The following is a 25,357-nucleotide window of genomic DNA, read 5'->3' as shown; positions in this document are numbered from 1 at the left end:
CTTTAAAGACAATACATACCACATGTCATTACCTGCTGGGCAGGCAGGAGACTGGGAATGTGGGGATCTAGCCGCCTTCACACAGGCCCTGTGGCTGGCCTCTGCTGGTCTTACACTCGCATTTTTTCTGCTGCTGATGACGTGGAGAACCCAACTCTCTCTGCTTCCCGAGGTAGCTGTGGATGTGCTGGCTTGACTCTTCCCAAGCCACTTTGGCACTGTGGGCTCTATTGAGACCTGTAGGTTTCCACACTATTCACAGGTCACAGGTCCCTCCCTGGTGGAATTAAAAAAAAAACACAAACCAATTTCTTAGCTTGGGGGAGGGTTCAGATCCCTACTTTGTTGTCAGCTCAGATGACAAGCTAATTCTTTTAAAATTTATTTATTTAACTTATTTATTATTTTTGGCTGCCTTTGGTCTTCGTTGCTGCACACGGGCTTTCTCTAGTTATGGCGAACGGGGGCTACTCTTCGTTGTGATGCGTGGGCTTCTCATTGCAGTGGCTTCTCTTGTTGCAGAGCACGGGCTTCAGTAGTTGTGGCACGCAGGCTTCAGTAGTTGTGGCTCGCGGGCTCTAGAGCGCAGGCTCAGTGGTTGTGGCGCACGGGCTTAGTTGCTCCGTGGCATGTGGGATCTTCCCAGACCAGGGCTCGAACCTCTGTTTCCTGCATTAGCAGGCGGATTCTTAACCACTGCGCCACCAGGGAAGCCCCAAGCTAATTCTTTTAAATTACTGTTGGCAAACACACTTTGTACTCCAGATTCACAAAAACATACCCAATATATCCATGTTCTTTGTGGACCAAAGGCTTAAAAACCCGTAAGCCAGGATTTCCCCGGTTCGAGCCCTGGGCCGGGAAGGTCCCACATGCCGCAGAGCAACTAAGCCCGTGCACCACAACTACGGAGCCCGCACTCTAGAGCCCGCGAGCCGCAATTACTGAGCCCACGTGCTGCACCTACTGAAGCCTGTGCACCTAGAGCCTGTGCTCCACAAGAGAAGCCACCGCAACGAGAAGCCCAAGCACCGCAACAAAGAGTAGCCCCCGTTCAGCGCAACTAGAGAAAGCCCGTACACAGCAACGAAGACCCAGCACAGCCAAAAAAACCAAAAAAAAAAAAACCCCGTAAGCCATATTCTCAGTTTTCTAATACATAAGGTAGCAGAAATGCCTACAAAGTTATTAAATACCCTCTATCATCCCCCAAGGGGCTGCTGGAGCTGCTAATATTGGCACAGGTAAGAATAACTCATCTTACTGGTAGAAGTACTACCTGCCCCTAAATATGGTCAGTGCTCTGGGAAAACCCACAGCCAGGACTGTGGGACATCTGCAGCTGCCTTTAGGAAGGCTTAGGGTATGGGCCAAATCACACCTTTAAATGCCTCTTGTGTGTGCCTCCTCCTCCCATCGTTTTTCTATAGGTGAAATCAGATTTTAGAAGATCAAAACAGGAGAACACAGTGTAGGGAATGCATGCATATTTTTGTAACGTGTGTGGTGGTGGGGCAATTTCTAAAGTATTCCCATGTGACTGTCAGGGGACAGGGGTGGAGGGCAAGAGCTGACTGCACAGTAGCCTTGCTCTGCTTTCCTCTGGACAGTCTTCAGCTCCTCCAGGGTAAACCAAGGGTCTAGAGCAAAACTTTAGGTTTAACATACAGCATGATGACTAGTCATTAACACTGTGTTGTATATTTGAAAGTTGCTAATAGATCTTTAAGAAGTCCAAAAAAAACCTTACGTAGGGACTTCCCTGGTGGTGCAGTGGTTAAGAATCCGCCTGCCAATGCAGAGGACATGGATTCAAGCCCTGGTCCAGGAAGATCTCACATGCGTCAGAGCAGCTAAGCCCACATACCACAACTACTGAAGCCCGCATACCTGGAGCCCGTGCTCCGCAACGAGAAGCCCCAGCAATGAGAAGACTGCGCACCGCAACGAAGAGTAGCCCCGCTTACCACAGCTAGAGAAAGCCCGCGCACAGCAACAAAGACCCAACACAGCCTAAAAAAACAAAAACAAAAACAAAAACAAACCTTACATAGGTTTACCAGGCTTACTAATGCAAAAGTTAAAGAGAATATTCAGATAATTGAAATAGACCATAGGATTGTAGTTTTGTTTCCACCCCCATGATTAAATGTGATTAAATAACAATTCTTGCTGCAGTGTTGGCCCTAATTATGTGTCCTCTCCATCTCTGACTCTCTACAGTCAAAAATTAAATTCACCAGTCCTCGAAAGTGAGCGATTTTCACAGTCTTCACTCTTCTTTCTCTGTGTATGGCTCCTTAATCTGACATGGTTTAAAGGCAGCTCCCACTTCTCCCAGGAGCACAACGTTCATAATTGGAATGCACCAGCTTGTGGGGAAGTCCGGGATTCCCTCCGACAAAGTAGGGATTTGCAAATGCTCTAGAAGGAGTGAACATCTGTACCAGAGCCTGGTTAACACCTACTGCTCTTGAGTTGCAAAGTAAACCCCTAGTCTGGGCTGGAAGCCAGTCAGGCTCCAGGCAAGTTGCTGATGGCAGATTGCCCTGCCTCCGACCCCTACTTTGGGTTTCTCAGCGGTTTGACTTTGCTGGGCTAACAAATGGTGAAAGCTTTCTATAAAGTATTTGAGCTAAACGGGACAACTGGGTGCTCAAAATACCAGCTAAAAACACAAATTCTTTACCTAACCAAACATAATGTTCTATTTTCATTGTAGATGAAATGTTCTATTTTAGTTGTTCCTATTTTCATGTTCTATTTTCTGACTATAAGTTTGTTCATACTCAAAATTGTCTACAATTGTATGGAATTAACTTATGAGAGAACGAAATGACATGAGTCATACCCACAAGAAACACTCCCACAGAGAAAGTGATGCTTTGTAAAATATTTGTAAAACGAGGCTGTCTTTCATCTTTACTGTCTTTCAACTTCCTGAAGTCTGAAATTGAAATCTTCAAGACAGGTTAAGTCTTCAACACTGACTCTCATTGAAAAACATGATTTTAATTTACAAAAGACAAAGTGGGTATACATTTGTAAACATTTATTCTCTTGAACTGAAAAAGGCTTGCATCAGCACACATTGTACAGCCTTGCGAATTGAAAAAAAGGTTCCTTGTTCATAAGTGCGATGAATCTTTCATGTCCAGTGATCCGCTGCAAACAATGAAAACACATTCTAAACCACTTGAAGAAGTTTCCAGCACTCATCAAATGCATTTCCTCAGGTGACAAAAAAATCCACAAGGAAGGGAATGAAAATAAGTGGCCTTTAATTATTGGAGGGAGATGTAAAAAAAAAAAGTGGAAGTATTTTCCTGCCTAGAATGATTCCTAGTCCCCTTTGAACCTAAGTGGTTTGATTAAGAGGCATTAAGAACATAATTTACTTTACCCTTAATATTCATACGACCTAAGTGAATAAGGAAAAGACCCTACGAGGGGGTTCTATATTTTCTGGAAATTGTTTCTGTGTTTAGAGATACAGGGGAAGAGTAATTTTCTATTTGTGGGCTCTCCTTAGTCACCCTCTAGCCCCCCAAACACAGTGCATGGTTGTGACTTGGTTATTACACTCCTGCATTCTTTTTCCTCCAGATTCTATGTTGGGTCACACCGTGCTGGCTGCAAAAAAAATACAGGCTGCAACTGTTTGTAATCATTTTGAAGAATAATTTGCTGTACAATAGAGCTTTGGATCTGATACAAGAATTCAGAAATATAAAACAAAATAACTATAAAAGTTAGGAGGCAGTTGAACAGCATTTCCTCAGAAAAAGCTGCTAACTCTGTATCTTTCCGATGTGGATTCCTACAGTCATTTGGGGTGAAATGTGTATCTTCCCCCCTTTGCTGGATCACCGGCCTGTCTTCAGAAGTTGTTAACGCCACAACCACACATCCTAGGAGTCTCTATCATGTTAACAGAAGCTCCAAATACCAAGCCAGTTAAAGACGGGCGAGGACGGGGGGATCACAAAGGCCACGGGTCCAAGGTGGCTGTTACTGAGAACTTGCCCTTTCCAAAATGTGAAAGTCATAGTGCTTCTTGCTCGTTCTCAGCTTAAACTTGTTAACCGAGTTAATCTGTTTCTTCAGAGCATTCTGCGCGGCGGAGATGGAGGGGAATGTGGCTAAGACAGTGTACGTGGAGGCCAAGTCACTGGATTTAGAGCGTTCGGGGTTGACAGTGCTGTCCCCGTTGCCACAGCAGAGGGGGTGACGACGCAGCTGGGGCTGGGACTGGGGGTCCCGGAGCCACCGGATCTTGGCGCCAATTTTAAAGAGTTCCCCAAAAAGCTTCTCGGCTTCCACGCGAGTTATTCCATCTGGTAGTTCAGTAATTTCCAAGACCTTCCCAACAACTAGAATGGAAAAGGTGTACAATTAATAACCCCTGTTACCCACAGGTGGGCAAAAAGTACTGCAGACCCAAATATGACACAGGAAATGAACAGAACTTTCTGAAACCATTCAAATCCACAGAGTTATACGTGTTACGGCCGTCTTCTTAACATTTCCTACCTGCTCCTCAGGCGGCCACACTGGCAGCCTCACGTACAAAACGCAGCCTGTGCAGTGGCGTCTCCAAACTAGGTGTGTGATCCTGGGCACACAGTTTCCTGAACTTCGAATTCCCATTGTAAAACTGCACAGGATCTTTAAAAGAGCACCTGCCCTAACGCCCCCAAGGCTGTTGAAAAGCAAGCTAAGGTACCGACTTGAAAACACCCTGCCATAGAAAGGCAATGTATTTGTTCGTTCAGCCTGTCGCCTAAAGGGTGTAAGGACTATTTCCTTTCTCAAAGAATACAGAGGCGACGCGTTTCATTCTACCTGTTCCTCTCTCACATCTCTTTTGAATCCCTTTGGTCCCTTCACCCCTCCTAAACCCACCTGTACCTGAGCACTCTCAAATTCTGAAATGAGACAGAATCAAAAGAACACGTTCAAGAACCCTACATTACAGATGGCGTAATTTTCTAAGACTTTGTGCAGGACTCTAGAAGAGGAAAACCCGTTTCTGTGGTGTGGCAGTTTTACAGACTGTCAGGCCAACAGTCTGTAGAACTACATCCGGATGCCTCTTGGGGACACACCTGCTTCTCCTGCACCAAGGTCAGTGGATGCAGCTTTTTTGGCTTGTTTCCTTCCTCGGTTTCCATGCCTGTTGCCAGACTGACCCTGAAAATCCACAAACATGAATAATAAGGTTAACGATGCCGCAAGATGTGATTGCAATTGTTCAACCGCTTAACGCATATAACCATACTCGGCCTGGGTTTTCTACTTCAGCAGAAAAAAACCCAGTTCCAGGCCTTCTGAATTCTGCCTCGGCGGCAGGGGCACTTTGGCCTGTCACTATCACCAGTCACTTGCCGAACAGTCTTTTGTAAGTGAGAGCGCCCAATGGCCTCCACTGCCCCCCAATATCTGGACTGCGCTCAGGGACCCCTACTCCGCCAAGCGGCCCACCACCTTCTCCCTCTCTCTGCTCTTGGACAGGCCAGGGCAACACCGATACATCCACTGGCCCAGGCACACAGTTCTCCTTAGTGTGGTGCCAACTCGGGGGCCAGGGCACTCCACACTCTCAGCAACAGAAGCATGATGCTCTGCCAACAAAGCCCAGGAGGTCAGACAGCTGGCTCTCACACCTGTTGGGCTGGTATGTGTCCGTGCAGAACAGCAGGAGGGTTGTACTGCAGGGGCTGGCCAAGTAACGGGTATCTGGCATCTCCTGAAAGTTGATAAAAAACGATTTTTACGTTTTCCTCGGGTATGAAGTACTTCTCAGTTTTCTCAGCTGTCTCAGGATGAGACGGGGAAACATGTTTAGTACAATAAAATAGTGTAGGTAGTGACATATTTTTTTAAAAGAATTAAAAGCCTCCATCTAGCCTTTAAAGAGCTGGGGTAAACTTCTGAAAGGACTAAGGACTAATAACAATGGTTATGAGGGAGGTTAAGTGGTACGAGCTGGGTAGACAGGTTAGCATGGAGAGAACAGCTCTGTAAACCTTGATATTCTATGCGAAATCCACCAAAGTAACTGTAATAGCTCATTACGCCCCCTTGAGATGCTAAAATCCGCATTTTCCTCTGATGCTTAAAAATTAACAGAAGTTACATTTCAGGGGACGGAAAAAACCTTGGAAAAACATGAAGCTCTCTATCTCTCCAAATTCATTATTAATTACTATAAACGTATGCATTTATACATATACATATCCTCATACAAACATTTTTCTAGGCTTAATCAATGGGTATACTCACATTCTAGGTCTTGGGTCTGCTCTTAAGCTCTCTTTAAATGAAAGTCTGTAACAATCTTTATAATCTAAACTTGCTTACAAAGACTGGCATAGGTCCTCAGTGTCACTCATGAGCAAGCAACCCCTTCCTAAATCAACACGTGCGGGGTAGTCAGCATGGAGATACTCCAATTATTTTCTTTCACGCATGAGTGCCTATAAGTCATCCCATGGAAAGGGCTTCATAAATGCTGACTGCAAAAGCCTTGTCCTGGAGCATAATGCTCTCATTTGTTATATTCTCATTTTATTTTAACCGTTGAGTCCCCCAATGTAGCACATTCAGTGTCTGGAGAAGGGTTATGCATAGCTGCTAGGACAGCATCTTCAGGAAATCATACAGTGCTTCTCCTGACAGCTTCCTAACAGAGGGAAGCAAGGCATGAAGCTCCTGCCACTCTGTGGGGCTCTTTTCTGATGAACACTTTTGGGGTGCTTGGGCAGCTCCCTGGCAGAATACACCCACGACATACTTGCTCCATCCCAAACAATAGTTGAAGGGAAGATATGACATGGAGGTTTAGCACTGAGATCAGAGATGCAATTTTAAGCATGAAGATGTATAAAAAAACAGTTGCAAAGAAGTCAGAGTTAAGTTCAGGCCTATGGAGCAGTATTCTTTGCAAATACAGAGATGAGACTGTAGTCAGCAACAGCCAGAGACCCCTCCTGGTAGGCTATATTGCCACATACTGTTTCAATCCACACACTGCTTCAATTTATTTTTTTATAACATGCTTTATTTTTCTAGTTTATTAAAGTTATTGGCTTTGTAAAAAACGTGGAAATAGAGAATTATAAAGGAGAAGTTAGAGACCACCCTGGTAATTCCATTACTTCTAACATTTTGGTGTGTATCTTTCCAGTCTTGGCTTTATGTATGTGTGCTTACACATGTATATATGTGTGCATTTTGTAATTCTTTTAAAAACCTGAGATATAATTAACGTAAAATAAAATACACATCTTTAGTGTTGGGTTTGATGAAATCTAACTATTGGAAAAGTTCATGTAACCATGACCCAAAGAGAAGAGTATTTCCATCTCCTTGGAAGTTCCCTCAAGCTCCTTTTCAGTCAATTCCATATCTCATTCACACCACAATCTGAGTGCTAACATCGTAGCTTAGTTGCCTACAGTTGGATTTCATAAAATTTGAATCATGTCTTCTTTTTGTGTCTGGTTTGCTTTTTGCTTAACACGACTTGGAGATTCATCCATGTTGCTGCATGCCAGTGGTTTGCTTTGTTCATTGTTATTGCTGAGTTGTAAGGAATACTACAATTTTTTTATCCAACCTCCTGATGGTGGACATTTGGGTCATTGTCCAGTTTGGGCTGTTATAAGAAAATAAGGTTGTTATAAATGTACTTGTACAAGTCTGCACAGACATGTTTTCATTTCTCTTGGGTAATACCTAGGGGTGGAACTGCTGCACTGTAAGGTAAGTGATTAACTTTGTAAGAAACTGCCAAATCCTTTTCCACAGTGGTCGTATCATTTTACACTCTCACACCAATGTGTGAAAAGTTTGGTTGCTCTGTATCTTCACCAACATTTGGTTTTGTTAGTCTCTTTGATTATAGCCATTCTAGTGGGGGTGAGAGGTATTTCACTGAGATTTTAATGTTCCTTTCCCTAATGAATGAAGTTGAGCACCTTTTCAAGGGCTTCTTAGACATCTGTTTATCTTCTTTTTTGAAATGTCCATGTAACTTGTTCCTTTTTTTTTTTTTAACATCTTTATCGGAGTACAATTGCTTTACATTGTTGTGTTAGTTTTTGCTGTATAACAAAGTGAATCAGCTATACGTGTGTGTGTGTGTGTGTATATATATATCGCCATGTCCCCTCCCTCTTGCGTCTCCCTCCCTCCCACCCTCCCTATCCCACCCTTCTGTGTGGTCACAAGGCACTGAGCTGATTTCACTGTGCTATGCGGCTGCTTCCTACTAGCTATTTATTTTACATTTGGTGGTGTATATATGTCAATGCTACTCTCTCACTTTGTCACAGCTTACCCTTCCCCCCTCCCTGTGACCTCAAGTCCATTCTCTAGTAGGTCTGTGTCTTTATTCCTGTCCCAACCCCTAGGTTCTTCAGAACCATTTTTTTTAGATTCCATATATATGTGTTAGTGTACGGTATTTGTTTTTCTCTTTCTGACTTACTTCACTCTGTATGACAGACTCTAGGTCCATCCACCTCACTATAAATAACTCAATTTCGTTTCTTTTTATGGCTGAGTAATATTCCATTGTATATATGTGCCACTTCTTCTTTATCCATTCATCTGTCAATGGACACTTAGGTTGCTCCCATGTCCTGGCCATTGTAAATTAACTTGTTCTTTAAAAATCACTCACTGTACTATGACTACTTCCCCTCTTAATGATTCTTTAAGACATTATTTTTAGATTACTGTATAGAATTACTTATATGGAGATATATATCCATAATCTAATTAATCTCCTTACTAATGGACATTTAGATTGTTTTTGAACTTTTCTGGCATAGAATAAACTCTTCTGTGCATAAACCATTGTGTACATTATCCTTAGGATAAATTCTAGGAAATAAAATTAATGGTTTCCATGTTATTTTATAATCATCTGCTTGAGTTTCTGTTCCTCCAACTAGACTGAGGGTTGATGACGATGAGGTCTTGGCCGTATTCATCTTTGTACATCTGGGGCACAGTAAGTCCTTAATATTTGTTGAATAAACTTTTGAATAAACTCTTGATATATTAGTCTAATATAGAAATTAGAAATACAAAACAGATACCACATAGTCTATTACTACTATAGAGGAATGGAGCTGAAGAATAAGTCAGTCATTTTAATTCATCATGCAATTATTATAAGTAATTAATAAATTAGGAATTAATTAATTAATTTTTGGGGGGAGCCAGGCTGTGCGGCATGCCAGATCTTACTTCCCTGACCAGGGACTGAACCCGTGCCCCATGCAGTGGAAGCATGGAGTCTCAACCACTGGACTGCCAGGGAATTCCCAATAATTAATTATTAATTGTGATGAAACCTTAAGGTTAGGAGAGTGAATGTAATAAATAAAGATGCCTGAGCGAGGTGAAAATGTAGTCCTGTGGAATAATGAAAGGTAGTGGTACCAAGTAAATCACAAAGTGACTGGGAATGGATGTCCTAAAATTCTCTGAGGCTGTGACTAGCTTTGTGCACACTTACCTTGCCCAGGGACAAAGGGTCTAGAAAACTGGGGTATGATGGAAAGTGGTGGTCCAGAGGGACGGACAGTTTTCAGGGTGGACAGCTGAGCTGGTGCTGGCGACTGAGCTGGTGAAATAATGGGACTACTGAGTTGAGGACTGTGCTGCAATTATATCAAGAAAACAGGTCAGCATTTTAGGCTTTTTGCAAATTTCCTTTTGGACATAAATTTTTACTCTTTCTGATTACAGATATGTACTTGTTACACCACTGCAGTAGGTACTTTGTTATTAAAAAAATTAAAACAGTATAGAAATTTATAATTTCCAATTCCCAAGGATAAACACTGGTAAACTGTTCCCAGGCACGTGCACCCATACATCTGTTTTACAAAACTGGAAACAGACTATACATCCTATTTTTGAATCTTGCTTTTGTACCTTTACAATAATATTGTAGATACTTTTCCATCAGAGAATATACACATCTACTTCATTCTTTTTTTCATATTAACTGTTTATTTTAAACTTCATCCTTAAAACAGTTGCAAAAATAGTCCAAAAAAATTTCAGATTTCCCAAATGTTAATATTTTATTATATTTGCTTTCTCTCTATATATATAGTTACTTTTTTTCTGAACTATTAGGGAATGAGTTGCTCACAATACCACTCTATTTCCAAAATAATTAGTGTCTACTTCCTAAAAACAAGGACATTTTCTTATATAAATAACCACAGTGAATTATCAAAATCAGGTGACTAATGACATAATATCACATAATTTATATAATTTATTCAAATTTTGCCAACTGTCCCACTAAGGTACTTTATAGCAGAAGAAAAAAAGAAAGAAAAACTTCCTCCTTCTAGTACAGAATCCACTGTAGAATCAACTGCTGCATTTAGTTGTCTTGTCTCTTTAACCTTCTTCACCTAGAAGAGTCTGTCTTTCTTCTCTCTCATGATTTTGACATTTTGAAGATCAGTTTCTGAAGGTCACTCTGAAGACCAGTTATTTTGTAGAATGGCTCTCAACTTGGGTTTGCCTACTGTTTCCTCATCAAAAAGCTTATGATATACATTTGGGGAAGGGAATTCCAGAGAAGTGATGTTGTGTCCTTCTCAATGCATCCTGTGAGAAGGTACATGCCATCCATTTGTCACCACAGTACTGGTGATGTTTCTTTTGACTGCTTGGTTAAGGTGGTGTCTGCCAGGTTTCTCCATTGTCAAGTTACTATTTTTTCCTTTCTAGTTATAAATCTCTCGTGGAGAGATCATAATATATGTGAACAGAGACAATTTTACTTCTTCATTTCCAATTGGGACACATTTTATTTCTTTTTCTTACCTAACTGCATTGCCTAGAACCTCCAGTACAATCTTGGTTGGTGAAGATACTTCGTATGATATTTACCTTTTAAAATCTGTTAAGACTTGGGGACTTCCCTGGTGGTGCAGTGGTTAAGAATCTGCCTGTCAATGCAGGGGACACGGGTTCCAGCCCTGGTCCAGGAAGATCCCACATGCCGCGAAGCAACTAAGCCTGTGAGCCACAACTACAGAGCCTGTGCTCTAGAGCCCGTGAGCCATAACTACTGAGCTCGTGTGCCACAACTACTGAAGCCCACATGCCTAGAGCCCATGCTCTGCAACAAGAGAAGCCATAGCAATGAGAAGCCTGCGTACTGCAGTGAAGAGGAGCCACTGCTCGCTGCAACTAGAGAAAGCCCGCACATAGCAACAAAGACCCAACGCAGCCATAAATAAATTTATTAAAAACAAACAAACAGGGCTTCCCTGGTGGCGCAGTGATTGAGGTTTATTTATTTATTTTTGGCTGCATTGGGTCTTCATTGCAGCACATGGGCTTTCTCTAATGCCAGTGAGTGGGGGCTACTCTTTGTTGTGGTGCGCACGGTGCGTGGGCTTCAGTAGTTGTGGCTCACAGGCTCAGTAGTTGTGGCTCGTGGGCTCTAGAGCACAGGCTCAGCAGTTGTGGTACATGGGCTTAGTTGCTCTGCAGCATGTGGGATCTTCCCGGACCAGGGATTGAACACGTCTCCTCTGCATTGGCAGGTGGATTCTTAACCACTGCGCCACCAGGGAAGGCCCTGAAGGACAGTTTTGCTAGATACAGGATTCTTGGTTGACGGTTTTTCTTCTTGTAGCACTTTGAATATATCGGCCTGTTGCCTCCAGTCTCCAAAGTTTCTGATGAGAGATCTGCTGATAATCTTTTTGAAGATCCCTTATATGTGATGAGTTGTTTCTTTCTTGCTGCTTTTAATATTCTCTGTCTTTGTCTTTCTAAAAATTGGTTACAATATGTCTCAGTGTGCATCTCTGAGTTCACCTTACTTGGAGTTTGCTGAGCTCCTTGATGTTTACATTCATATCTTTTATCAAATTTGAGAAGTTTTCAGCCATTATTTCTTCAAATATTCTCTCTGTCCCCTTCTCTCTTCTCCTTCTGAGATACCCACAATGTTTATGTTGGTCCACTTGATGGTGTTCCATAGGTTCCTTAGGCTCTGTTCACTTTTCTTCATTCTTTTTTGTCTGTTCCTCAAACTCGAATCATTTACATTGTCCTATCTTCAAGTTCTCTGATTCCTTCTTTTGCCTGCTCAAATTTACCAATGAATTCCTTTAGTGTATTTTTTCATTTTAGTCATTGTATTTTCAGCTCTAGAATTTTTCCTAAATGGCACAGAATTTAATAATTTAACCACTACTGAATATCAGACTATTTTCAGATTTTCAGTGTTACGACAGAGAAGAAATACCCTTGCAAACATATTCTTGTATGTTTGTTCCACAATTTTTACTAGACAAAGTTCTAGAAGTGAATTTGTGAATCAGAGGCCTTCCACATTTTGAAAAATGTCACTAAACTGCATTCCAAAAAGAGATGCATCAATCAATTTACCAAGAGTCACAAGAGAGTTTACAACTGGATATATTTGCCAACACTGCAAATTAATAGTCTTCCTAAATATCCCAATTATACAGATAAAAAACTATTTTTATATTTTTATCTGTTTAATGGCCACTGGCCATTTATAGTTTGTGAGCTAGCCTATAAGTGACCATTGCCTTTTTTATATGATTTTGTCATGTGCATTGACAAATTTTTTTAGTTTGTCTTTAAAAAATTAAAAACCTTTCAATGTTGTAAACAAACTTTCAAGTATATAAAAACTTTCAAGTATATAAAAGTATATACTCATCATACACAGATGAGTATAACAAATTTCCATATACTCATCATCCAGCTTTGATTGTGATATCCCCTGCTTTTTTTCTTACTAGACAATTTAAAGGATATCTCAGATTATCACAGCATTTCACTTGTAAATATTTCAGTATATAAATATTTCTATCTAACAGATAAGAACTATTACAAAAAACCCCACCTTTATCATACTAACAAAATTAACATATTTAACTGTCCACTTTTTGCTCCAAAATGTCTTTTGGCTGTTCAGTATCCAAGGAAGATCGCCATATATTGCATCTGATTGTTATAATTCTTGAGTCTCTTTTAATCTACAACAGACTCATCCTTCATTTAAAAATGCCATTTATTTGTTAAAGAAATAGGCCAATTTATCCAATAAAATATTCCACTGTACATACAAATTGCTTTATATTTTCTTCATTTTCTGTAAATTAATAGCTAGACTTAGAGAGGCTTGATTAGATTCAAGTTCAATATATATATATTTTTTGCTGCACTGCACAGCTTATGGGATCTTAGTTCCCCGACCAGGGATCAAACCCGTGCCCCCAGCAATGGAAGCTCAGAGTCCTAACCACTAGACTGCCAGGGAATTCCCAGGTTCAATATTTTTGACAAGAGTATATCATAGGTGATGCTTCTAAACCACATTAGGAAGCAAATAATGTTTGGTTGGCCCAATTTAATTGATGCTACAATTGAACAGTTGCTTCAAGTGCTGTCTGCCTAATCTACCCATTTTAAAGTTCCCCATAAATCTTTTCCTAATGTTTCTGGCATTTGCTGATGATGTTTCCCTGTTCATTACTTTAACAGGATTCCAAAATAGTGATTTTTAAATTCTATCATTGCTGTTAAATTTATTAATTGTATTTCTTCCATGATGAAGAGCATTCCCTCATCAACTTTCTGGCTACAGTAAAATACATTTCATACGGAAAAGGTAGGATAACAGCTTAATTCATTTTCTTTACCAAATTTCAGATCTAGTTTATCTTCTGAATTTTTAAATTAAAAAAATTTAAATTATGCAAATGTTGGGAAACATATTTAAATATTGAAATAAATTGTCTGGATATAGAGAATGTTCAAACTTCTTTACTAATTTGTTTGAGAAGATTTCAAATTCGGCGTCAAGCCTTATAGGTTGGTCAATCTTATGTAACTAAATATTGAAAAATTTTAAATTATAATAAAAGCATCATCTTACCTGAACAATATTGTCTATACTGCTAAATTCTACACACTTTTGTCCTCTCTGGTGATCACAGTAATATTTGTTTTGCTTCCACAGTGGGGGTGAATGGGCACGAGATTGTGGATTGTTTGGTACACTGAGCTGCATCATCACCATTCCGCCACCAGCTGGTGGAGGTGGCACAGCTGAAAATCAGAATCAGGACACTGCAATTAGCAAACTTTAGCAAATAGCTGGTATCTTTAAACACCAAGATAATGGCAATAATTTTACATCTCTGAACAAAATTTTACTGCTATTTATATAAGCCAGATTTAAACTCTAATGCTTATACTACAAGTGCTGTGTTTAAAAAGACACTGAAATTGACTCTGTAGACCTAAACACCTCACTTATCCTCAACACAGTAAGTCAGGAAAATCCAATTATCTACAACAAGACCTAGTATAGAGTAGGACAATTGCTATATCATCTATAAAAGTGCTTAATTTTTAAAATAAATTCATTTTCAAACAAGCATTATTCTAAAGGAACACTTTGGGAAAAATTAGTATCCTACAGAAATTTTGACATACAGAGAAAAGTCGTCTTTTGAGTCAATCAGTTTCATGCGGTGGGAAAAAGTCTGGGATACAGGAATCAGAAAGCACAATTTCAGTGCCCTGAAATGTCCTATAACTCTGGGGAAATTATTTTTCCTCTTTTATTGTATTTTCTCATCTGAAAAAGGCTAGGAAGACCTCCTTGGCTGACTTTAAAGAGTTATAATTAATCATATGCATGTACAAACACTGCTAGCTGTACAGTACATGTGGACTACAATACCTACCTTCTTATCTGACTTATTTCTGCCATGGCACTGGTACTGCAGCACTACTAGTATTCGGAATGTAACTCTGCCACTCACCACTTCAGTGTAAGGTAAGGTGCCCTGTGCCCCACCTCCAGGGCCACTGTTTGCATTGCAGTAATCATAATGGTAGTTTCCAATTCCCCAGAAATAGCACCACCCTGACCTGGCTAGGCACACCACAGAAGGGCTGACTGCTTAGGAACATCTCAAGGTTCTCGTTGGCCACAGCAGCCCATGCTGATGCAGCCACTATTAGTCATGTATTTGATAATCATTTATTGTTTCTCTGCTTCTTTGAGATTACATATGTCAACAGATCATTACAATAAAATATGATAAAGGATTGTTTAAGACACTATGGAAGCAGAGAAAATGAAGCAACAAACTCTGTTTTAAGGACTGAGGAAGGCTTTGTAGAAGAGGTGATTTCTGAGTCAAACTTCAAGGATAAGCAGGATTTTGGCAAACTGGATGGCGGACAGGCATTCCAGGTGGAGGGAAGAACAGGTACAAAAGTATCTTTGGCATGAAAGAGCACAGCATATTCTACAAATAGAGTTCTGTATGACTTGAGCATATACGTATAAATAGAAGGCTTAATTGCTAGGGAGTGTAGATGGAGAATCTATACAAATTTTTAATTCAGAGGAATGACATGAATAGACATCTGTTTCAGGACAGTGATTCTTGAACTGTGTATATATGTGTGCATGTGTTGTGGAGGAGGAAAGCTGGACGTGGGGCAACATGAAATAAGCAAAACACATAAGAAATTACTGTGAAGAAGGCATGAAAAGAACTGACCAAAAGTAGAGGCAGTGAGGAAGGAAAAACAGTACCAGCTTTGAGGAAATGGTGAAGCCTTAGTGTGAAAGGGGAGGATGGAAGAGAGTTATAATTTTGCCATTTGTATTGGTCCCTAGATAGAAGGTGAGGAAAGGGAGGCAGGAAGAGGGAGAAATATTAAATCTAGTGCCTCTGACACATCCCTGAGTAGGAATGTCCAGCAGGCAGTTGGCTATGTGGTCTTGTCTTGGCAGAAATAAAACTTGGGAGACGCTGGCAAAAAGCCGTTGTTGAAACCGAGGAAGTGGTTGGACTTCCGAGGAAGAAGCTCAAGAGTAATGAGAGAAAGTATCCCAGAGAACATCAATACTTATGAGGCAGGCAGGAAGGAGAGCCTGAAGAGGAGAATCAGAGTGCAGCAGCAGTGGTAGCAGGGGAAAAGGAAGAAGCGGACGGAAGCTGTTAGCTCTGATTTCTCATGGCACCCTGCATACTTTGGGTACATTTCAGCACCTAACAAGTTGAAAACCTTTTTCTAGAAATGTCCAAGAAACTTATTTCTCAAATGAACAAACCATTGCCTTCTTTTTTTCCAATTGTCTATTCATACCTGCACACTGGTGGCCTTGAAGCTGCTGGGAATTGCATGGTGAAGTAGTTCGAGGCAACTGTACTTGTTCTGATCCTGGAGGCTGCAAGTAACCTACTGAGGAGCTATGGGGAAAAAAATCAAACATACACAAAAACACAGCACAATGAGATGGAGATGACTGCAAAGATCCTTTGAATGAACAGTCCTATAAATTTATTTAAATAAAATTATTTTTTAAGTAGGTCAGCTTAGTAAAAGTCAAAACTAACTCTTTTCTAAACAGAGTTATAAATAATTACTTTTTGGATAAAAATCACTTTGTTTTTGACAATAACACAGATTTAAAAAAATAACTCCTGATTTCATTGCTCTTATTCTTTTACAACTTATTCTAAATATGATTTGTGTACTGTTCAAATAATTATTTTAAAAAGAAGAAAAATAACTCACTAATTTTACAAAATAAAAAGGTACTTTATTTGGATCTCACTAAGCTATATTTTAGAAGAGAGAATATGCAGTTAGACAATGATGAGACTCAGAAAAAAATACGTTATTCCCTAAAAAATGTGCTGTCTAAGGACATAAGGTACTATCTAAGGAATAAAATAAACAATAGAACATGATTCTGACATATTCTAATAGAAATACTGAAAAAAATAGAAGGCTGTTATTGTAAAACCATTAAGCTATTACTGTATTTTTCAATGGTTAGTCTTTGAGAATCAAACTAATATGGGATTTGCCATAATATGTCTTTAAAGTTTTCTCCATTTAGCAATTTCTTTCAAGAAAATAGTGAAAATCATAGAGCAATACCGTGAATTCTTTCTGAGAATTCTCAAGGAATCAGAAAGCTTAATTTATTATAAAACCCTCTTACCACCCTTTTTTAATCATTTAAATCAACTTTCTTTACATGGTATTTCATTTCTTAATCTAGCTTTAACAACTTTTTGCATTTACATCTCACATAACTGCATCAAAAATACTACATTAGATCCAAGTACTGAATTACAGAAAATACAGGGAGACATGTTAAACAACACCATGATGACACAATCAGTCAAATCCAGACTCTGGGACACTCTACAAGACAAATGTGTGAAAACATAAGCAGTATTTGTGAGGTAGCTGGTAATACAAAGACCAACTGGATATTGGATATAATTAAGAAATTAACTGTTAAATTTTTTAGAATGTGAAACAGTACTATTAAGTTAGGTAGGTTTAAAAAAACCTTTTAGGGATACCTATACTGAAATACTCGTGAATGAAAATAATATGATACCTGGGTTTATTTCAAAATAATATGGGAGGAGGAAGAAATAGAAGTTTAAATGAAAACAGATTAGTCATTAGTTGATAAATGTAGAAGCTAAGTGATGGGTACATGGGGGTTCAGTACACTTCTGTTTACAATTATGTGTATTTAAAAATGTCTGTAGGGACTTCCCTGGTGTTCCAGTGGTAAAGAATCCGCCTTCCAATGTAGGGGACATGGGTTTGATCCCTGGTCCGGGAACTAAGATCCCACATGCTGCGGGGCAACTAAGCCCGCGTGCCTCAACGAGACAGCCCAAGTGCTGCAAACTACAGAACCCACGTGCTCTGGAGCCCTTGCGTCACAACTACAGAGCCCACGTGCCCTGGAGTCTACATGCCACAACTAGAGAGAGAAAACCCGCACACCACAACTGGAGAGAAGCCCAGGTGCCACAGCTAGAGAGAAGTCCACACGCTGCAAAAATAAGCCTGCGCACCGCAACCAAAAAAAAAAAAAAAAAAAAGAAAGAAAGAAAGAAAAAAAGATCCTGCACACCACAACAAAGACCTGAGGCAGCCAAAGAATAAATAAATAAATAAATAAATAAAATAGGGACTTCCCTGGTAGCGCAGTGGTGAAGAATCTGCCTGCCAATGCAGGGGACACAGGTTCGATCCCTGGTACGGGAGGATCCCACATGCCTCAGAACAACTAAGCCCGAGCACCACAACTACTGAGCCTACACTCTGGAGCCCGCGAAGCCACAACTACTGAAGCCCGCACACCTAGACCCTGTGCTCCACAACAAGAGAAGCCACTGCAATGAGAAGCCTGCACACCGCAACGAAGAGTAGCCTTCGCTCGCTGCAACTAGAGAAAACCCGCACACAGCAATGAAGACTCAATGCAGCCAGAAATAAATAAATTTATTAAAAACAAACAGGGCTTCCCTGGTGATGCAGTGGTTGAGGGTCCGCCTGCCGATGCAGGGGACGCAGGTTCGTGCCCTGGTCTGGGAGGATCCCACATGCCGCGGAGCGGCTGGGTCCGTGAGCCATGGCCGCTGGGCCTGCATGTCCGGAGCCTGTGCTCCGCCACGGGAGACGCCACAGCGGTGAGATGCCCGCGTACTGGAAAAAAAAAAAAAAAAAAAAACCCAAACAAACAAAAACATTAAAAAAATGTACCAAGGACCTTAAAAACAGTCATATCTTTTGATCTATTAATCCCACTCTAAAGACCCTATAAAAATGAAGAAATTCAAGTTGCTCACCAGGGTTAATAAATTATTGTATATTCATAAAATCAAACATTAAAAATTATATTTACAAAGAAATTTTTAATGACGTGAAAAACCCTACACCAGACAAACAAAAAATATCCAGTAGGATCACAACTATGTTAAAACTACATACAAAGACTTCCCTGGTGGCGCAGTGGTTAAGAATCCGCCTGCCAATGCAGGGGACATGGGTTTGAGCCCTGATTCGGGAAGATCCCACATGCCGCGCAGCAACTAAGCCGGTGTGCCACAACTACTGAGCCCGTGTGCCACAACTACTGAAGCCCGTGTGCCTAGAGCCCGTGCTCTGCAACAACAGAAGCTACCGCAATGAGAAGCCCGTGCACTGCAACAAATAGTAGACCCGCTCGCTGCAACTAGAGAAAGCCTGTGCGCAGCAACAAAGACCCAACACAGGCAAAAATAAATAAATACATAAATAAATGTATTTAAAAAAACCAAAAAAACTACATACGAGAAGAAAAAAGATTGAGAGAATAATATGAACATGACAGTAGCAGTTAACTTAGGGTTGTGGGTATATTGCTGATTCTTGAAACTTTATACTCTTTGCATTTTCCAAAAATGCACACATGCATTTAAGAATTATAATCACTAAAAATACCCTATGAAAACTGCCTGAAAAGTTCAACTTTTAAAATGCTGTATCAGGGATTTAGTATCAACTAATAATCTGAATCTCCTTCAGAAGTCTTCAGAAGTCACAGTATGCCCTGTGAGGACAATTACACTAATCTTCCGAAATATAAATCACCTTCAATTCATTTGAGGGGTAGACTTCAGTCAGGTTTGCTGTCTCTGGAAGAAAATATTAGCTTTCTGCCTTATAAGCTTTTTGCAATTCAAGGTGACTTCTACCTTATGTATTTTTGTGATGAGGATATCTAGCTAGGACAATATAAACAAACCCTCAACCAATTAGAATTTGACCAAACTATATGCTCAATTAATGAAAATAAATGTCAAATAAAACTTTTACTGTACAACATTTGGAGTTTTCCTTACATTCAAATGGCCAATTTTTCTAGGCTTTCTGGTTAAATGTTTATATTCCTATAAGTATTCATTTGTAGCTCACCTATTTCCAATGTGAAAGATTAAAAAAAAACTGAGTATACTAAAAAACAGAGAAGAGAAAACACTTAAAAGCAAAACAGAAATGGTGTAGGGACATCTGGGATAAGATTGTTGTGTTCACTGAGAACCGAATCTACTTTGTGTTTCCTGGCAGCTAAGACAAATTGGTGAACCCAGAGGATTATAAGACTCTGCCAGGAAGATAAAGGAAGCAAACATTTAAGCCTCTGGCAGACGCTGGGTTACAGGCATATCATAATTTTATTCTATGATGAATTTAAAGCATGTAGTTAATTATAGAGGAATTTAGTCCTTTGATAGAAGACATGAAATGCAGTTCATAATTTTATCAGGAAACTGAGAAGCTGAGGGGGAAATCTTGCCCGAAGAGAGGATTACTTCCTGTTAAAAAATAGGTAGGATGTAGAATTACTTGCAGTAAGGGCTAACATTTTCCTTAAAATGAACTTTGTATTTTTCAAGTACTTGAATGAGACCCAAGGGTCTGCACTGCACATTTCACATAAAAGATGCCTTTGGCTTCAGAAATATAAGGGTAGCTATTATCAAACACAATCAACCACAAAGATATCTGTGGTGCTCCTGGGAGAATGACTGAGTTTGAGAAGGGCCATATTCTAACCACCCCGCTAGTATAAACTGGTTATTATCAAGCAGCTCTGTCAGTGAAGAGCTAACGGATATATCACTTTAGTAGCTCACTGAAGTGGTAGCAAACATTCACCAAACAGTAATTTTAGCTTTAGTATAGCTGATCCTAAGGTGCTCTTTTTAACAATAACTTAGCTGCTTATTAAGTCTGTGAGACCATAAAGTTGTCACTGGCACTGAGGACCATGCTTGTATGCCTGTGTGATACAGCTGAAGAACAGGTATCTCATTCCTCAAACAGCTGCATAAAATCTTTTAAATATAATTTCAAAAGACAGGATGCCAGAACAGTATAATTCCTTCTTTTTTGAATCCAATTTCACCAATTAGAGACTGACTTCTGGCACGACAGCATGAGTTTACCGATCTGCTCTCCCCACTGAAAGTGGTGAAAGCTATAAAAAAGCAACCACTGAAAACCTATGGAAATGATCCTAAGGATGAAGAGCAAACTAGAAACATCTATTCAAGAACATGTATGAAAACTCAGTAAGAAAAGTGAGTTTGGGGCTTCCCTGGTGGCGCAGTGGTTGGGGGTCCGCCTGCCGATGCAGGGGACACGGGTTCGTGCCCCGGTTGGGAGGATCCCACATGCCGCGGAGCGGCTGGGCCCGTGAGCCATGGCCGCTGAGCCTGCACGTCCGGAGCCTGTGCTCCGCAACGGGAGAGGCCACAACAGTGAGAGGCCCGTGTACCACAAAAAAAAAAAAAAGACAAGTGAGTTTGATATTTGGACCAATACTACTCCTTCCTGCCCCTCCCAGTTTAGTGAGGTACAGACTCTACTCCAGACAGCTGTAACCAAGAACACAGAGCTCCCTCTCCCCACAGCACCAGAGGGAGGCTTTCTTCCTAGGAGGAGTGGTATGTCAGCTTTCTCATCCTGCCCTCAGGTACCTGCTGCTGAAGCTAAATCTGGGGTGAATAAGCATGAGAGGCAGGAACTCCTTTCCACCTAACCTCCACTTGTACAACAGAGGGTCTACTGTGGGTGTGATATGCAGAGAATACTGGGGCCCTGGCCTGATCACCCTTGCCCCAGCTCCTGAAGTGGTGATTTTTCACACTAGGAGAGGTAAGCCAGTGATCCTAGGCTGTGGTCTCCCCACCCTCTACCAAGTGCTCAGCTCATAGGATAGGGTGTCACTTTTAGAGAAGCTAATCACTGTCCAAATCCCCAGCTTCTGAGCCCTGGCTCAAAGATTTTTCTGGGGAGAAAAGAGGCTATAAAACAGCACCTAATGTATTCTCCAAAGAACTGTCTTTTTAAAAATTCATTTATTATTTTTGGCTGCGTTGGGTCTTCATTGCTGTGCGTGGGCTTTCTCTAGTTGCGGCAAGCGGGGGCTACTCTTCGTTGTGGTGCGTGGGCTTCTCATTGAGGTGGCTTTTCTTGTTGTGGAGCACAGGCTCTAGGCACACAGGCTTCAGTAGGTGTGGCACGCAGGCTCAGTAGTTGTGGCTTGTGGGCTCTAGAGCGCAGCCTCAGTAGTTGTGGCACACGGGCTCAGTTGCTCCGCAGCACGTGGGATCTTCCTGGACCAGGGATGGAACCCATGTCCCCTGCATTGGCAGGCAGATTCTTAACCACTGTGCCACCAAGTAAGCCCTCCAGCTTTTATTAATTACAAGTAATACTGCAGTGAACACCTTTAGCATTATCCTTGCACCTTTGTGCTGGTATTTCAACCAGATAGATTTGTAGAAATAGAACTACTGGATTAAAGGCGGATTCTTAACCACTGCACCACCACGGAAGCCCCAAAAGAACTGTCTTTAATTGCAACAGAGTGGGACGAAGTTCAAGCCTACAGGTGCTTTCAGGAACAGTAATGATTGTGGTAAAGACAACTGGGAGGAGATTCAATATTCAGGCTAAACTGTAGGCTTGCTAGTTTGCAAGAGGGAAACAGGTAAAAAGACAGCAGGAATGAGCCTTCCTTATGTCAGAATAAAAATCAAATACTGACTACAGAAACTTTTTCTTCAAAGGAGACAGATTTTGATTGAATTACTTTGTAGAGCAATTTATGAGTCAGTGCATTATTGAAAACAACAGAGTAATCAGCTAGCAGTTAGTGGATGTTGTCAAGGAAAAACAGAGTCCAACTGAAACCACTGTGATTCCAGGATGACTGTGAGAATACCCAAAATAGTTTTCCCTGCCTGAGGAAAAAAATCAGAGGCTGAACATTTGCTGGTGGTGGGAGGTTTAAATAGACTTCATTAAAATAATCCAGTCAGTCACTAAACAAATTAACAAGTGAACAACAATAACCAGACCTGCTACAATACATTATCTAAGATGTCTAATTAAAAAAAAAATTACAAGGCATGAAAATAAACAGTAAAGTGTAACCCATACTTTGGATACAAACAGGGAACAGAAACTGCCTGTGAGAAAGAACAGATTTTTCACATTTATCAGAAAGGCCGTAAAGTAGCCATTATAGACATGTTCATAAAACCAAAGGAAACCATGCATAAGGAAGTAAAGAAGGAATGGTGACGAGGTTGCATGAACAAATAGAGAATATTGGGACTTCCCTGGTGGCACAGTGGTTAAGAATCCGCCTGCCAATGCAGGGGACACGGGTTCGAGCCCTGGTCCAGGAAGACAGATTAAAAGAGATTATATAAGTTAAAGAACAGAGAGAAAAAGGAACACAGAAAAAAGAGCTTCAGAGAAATGTGGGGTGTTGTTAAACAAACCAACACACGTATAATGGGATTATCAGAGAGGAGAGAAAGCAGCAGAAAAGACATTCCAAGAAATAATGGCTGAAAACATCCCAAATTTATTGAAAAACAATAACCTACTCATCCAGAAACCTCAACAAACTCTAAGCAGAATAAATGCAGAGATCCAAAGAGATACCATAGTAAAAATGCTGAAAGTCAAAGACATTCAGAAAGAGAAAAATTACTAGTTACTTATAATGTAACCCCAGTAAGATTAACAGCTAACTTTCCAGCAGACAAGATGAAGGTCCGAAGGCGGTGGGAAAACATATTCAAAATGGTCAAGGGAAAAACCTGTTAACAAAGATTCCTATATCCAGCAAAGCTATTTTTCAAAATGAAGGCAAAACTAAGACTTTCCTTAGTAAATAAAAACTGTGAATTTGTTGCCGGCAATAGGCACTTTACAACAGGCACGAATTAGAACAAACACAAAAAGATAAAGAGTACAGTATTATGGACTGAATGCTTGCATCCCTCCCAAATTCATATGTTGAAACCCTAACCTCAATGTAATGGTATTTGAAGATGGGGCCATGAAGAGGTAACTAGGTTAGATGACATCATGTGGGTGGAGCCCTGGTCCAATGAGATTAGTGCTCTTATAAGAAAAGACATCAAAGAACTTGCTCTCCCTCTGCTTGCACAGGCTGAAGAAAGGCCAAATGAGCCCACAATGAGAACGTGACTATCTGCAAACCAAGGGGAGAGCCCTCACCAGATATCAACCCTGCTGGTACCTTGATCTTGGATTTCCAGTCTCCAGAATAGTGAGAAAATAAATTTCTGTTGTTTATGCCACCCAGTCTATGACATTTGGTTATGGCAGCCTGAACAGACTAATACAACAAGAACAGGTAATTATGTAATTGGAAAGACTGTAGAAATGCATATTTTCCCTCCTTTCTTCTGATTTTAGAGGCAACTGTATAAAATAATATGTATATAATGTAATGTTGGGCCTATAACATGTACAAATGTAACATATTTGCCAATAATAGCATGAAGGATGTGGGTGGGAACAAAGCTGTATGGGCTAAGGAAATGCCTACTGATGGTAAGGTAATAGTTATAACAATGTATTGTGTTTGTAATATTAATATAATATGTATAACAAGAATACCAGAAAAAGGGGGGAAAGAGAATAGAGCAGTGTAGCAGTAACTTTTCTTTATAGCACTAGAATTAAGCTAGTGTAAATCAGAAGCTGACTTGGATAAGTTAAGATATATATGGTAAATCCTAGAAAAACCACTAACAAAAAACCCTCTAGAAAAGTAAAATAGAAAGAAAGAAATTAAAATGCTACATTAGGAAATATTCATTTAATGCAAGAGAAAGCAGGAAAAGGAAGAATAAAAAAACAAACACAGGAGATAGAAAACAAAAAGCAAAATGGCAGACATAAGCCAAGTACATTAATAGTAACATTAAATGTGAATGGATTAAATGATTCCATCAAAAGACAGAGATTGTCAGGATAAAAATGATCCAACTATATCCTGCCTACAGGAGACACAAAGGCTGAAAATAACAGGGTGGTAAAAGATATATCACACAAACAGTAACCACAAGAAAGCTGGTATGTCTATATTAATATCCGACAAAACAGACTTTAAAACAAAAACTGGGGGCTTCCCTGGTGGCACAGTGGTTGAGAATCTGCCTGCCAATGCAGGGGACACGGGTTCGAGCCCTGGTCTGGGAAGATCCCACATGCCACGGAGCAACTAGGCCCGTGAGCCACAATTACTGAGCCTGTGCGTCTGGAGCCTGTGCTCCGCAACAAGAGAGGCTGCTATAGTGAGAGGCCCGCGCACCGCGATGAGGAGTGGCCCCCACTTGCTGCAACTAGAGAAAGCCCTCGCACAGAAACGAAGAGCCAACACAGTCATAAATAAATAAATAAATAAATTAAAAAAAAAAAAAAAAAAAAAAAACAAAAAAAACTGGGGCTTCCCTGGTGGCGCAGTGGTTGAGAGTCCGCCTGCCGATGCAGGGGACACGGGTTTGTGCCCCGGTCCGGGAAGATCCCACATGCCGCGGAGCAGCTGGGCCCGTGAGCCATGGCCGCTGAGCCTGCATGTCCGGAGCCTATGCTCCGCAAT

The 25,357-nt window shown here is 40.6% G+C and overlaps 1 protein-coding gene across 2 annotated transcripts in view; it reads right to left on the bottom strand.

Moving 5' to 3' along the window:
• Positions 1-4,011: 4,011 nt before the first annotated feature.
• Positions 4,012-25,357, bottom strand: part of R3HDM1 (R3H domain containing 1) — a gene marked incomplete at its 3' end in the record, with an annotated part of 110,574 nt that continues 89,228 nt past the window's right edge. For both annotated transcript variants that reach the window (XM_079710526.1, XM_079710525.1), the window contains 6 exons: positions 16,207-16,310; positions 13,970-14,142; positions 9,533-9,677; positions 5,667-5,749; positions 5,109-5,193; positions 4,012-4,373 (listed from right to left, as the gene is read on the bottom strand). In XM_079710526.1, the coding sequence (XP_079566652.1) occupies positions 4,012-4,373; positions 5,109-5,193; positions 5,667-5,749; positions 9,533-9,677; positions 13,970-14,142; positions 16,207-16,310 (952 nt within the window). The remainder of the gene's footprint in view (positions 4,374-5,108; positions 5,194-5,666; positions 5,750-9,532; positions 9,678-13,969; positions 14,143-16,206; positions 16,311-25,357) is intronic.

Source organism: Hyperoodon ampullatus (assembly GCF_949752795.1).
Source record: "Hyperoodon ampullatus genome assembly, chromosome: 8".
Classification (NCBI taxonomy): Eukaryota; Metazoa; Chordata; class Mammalia; order Artiodactyla; family Ziphiidae; genus Hyperoodon; species Hyperoodon ampullatus.
This window is presented reverse-complemented; position numbering and strand designations above follow the sequence as displayed.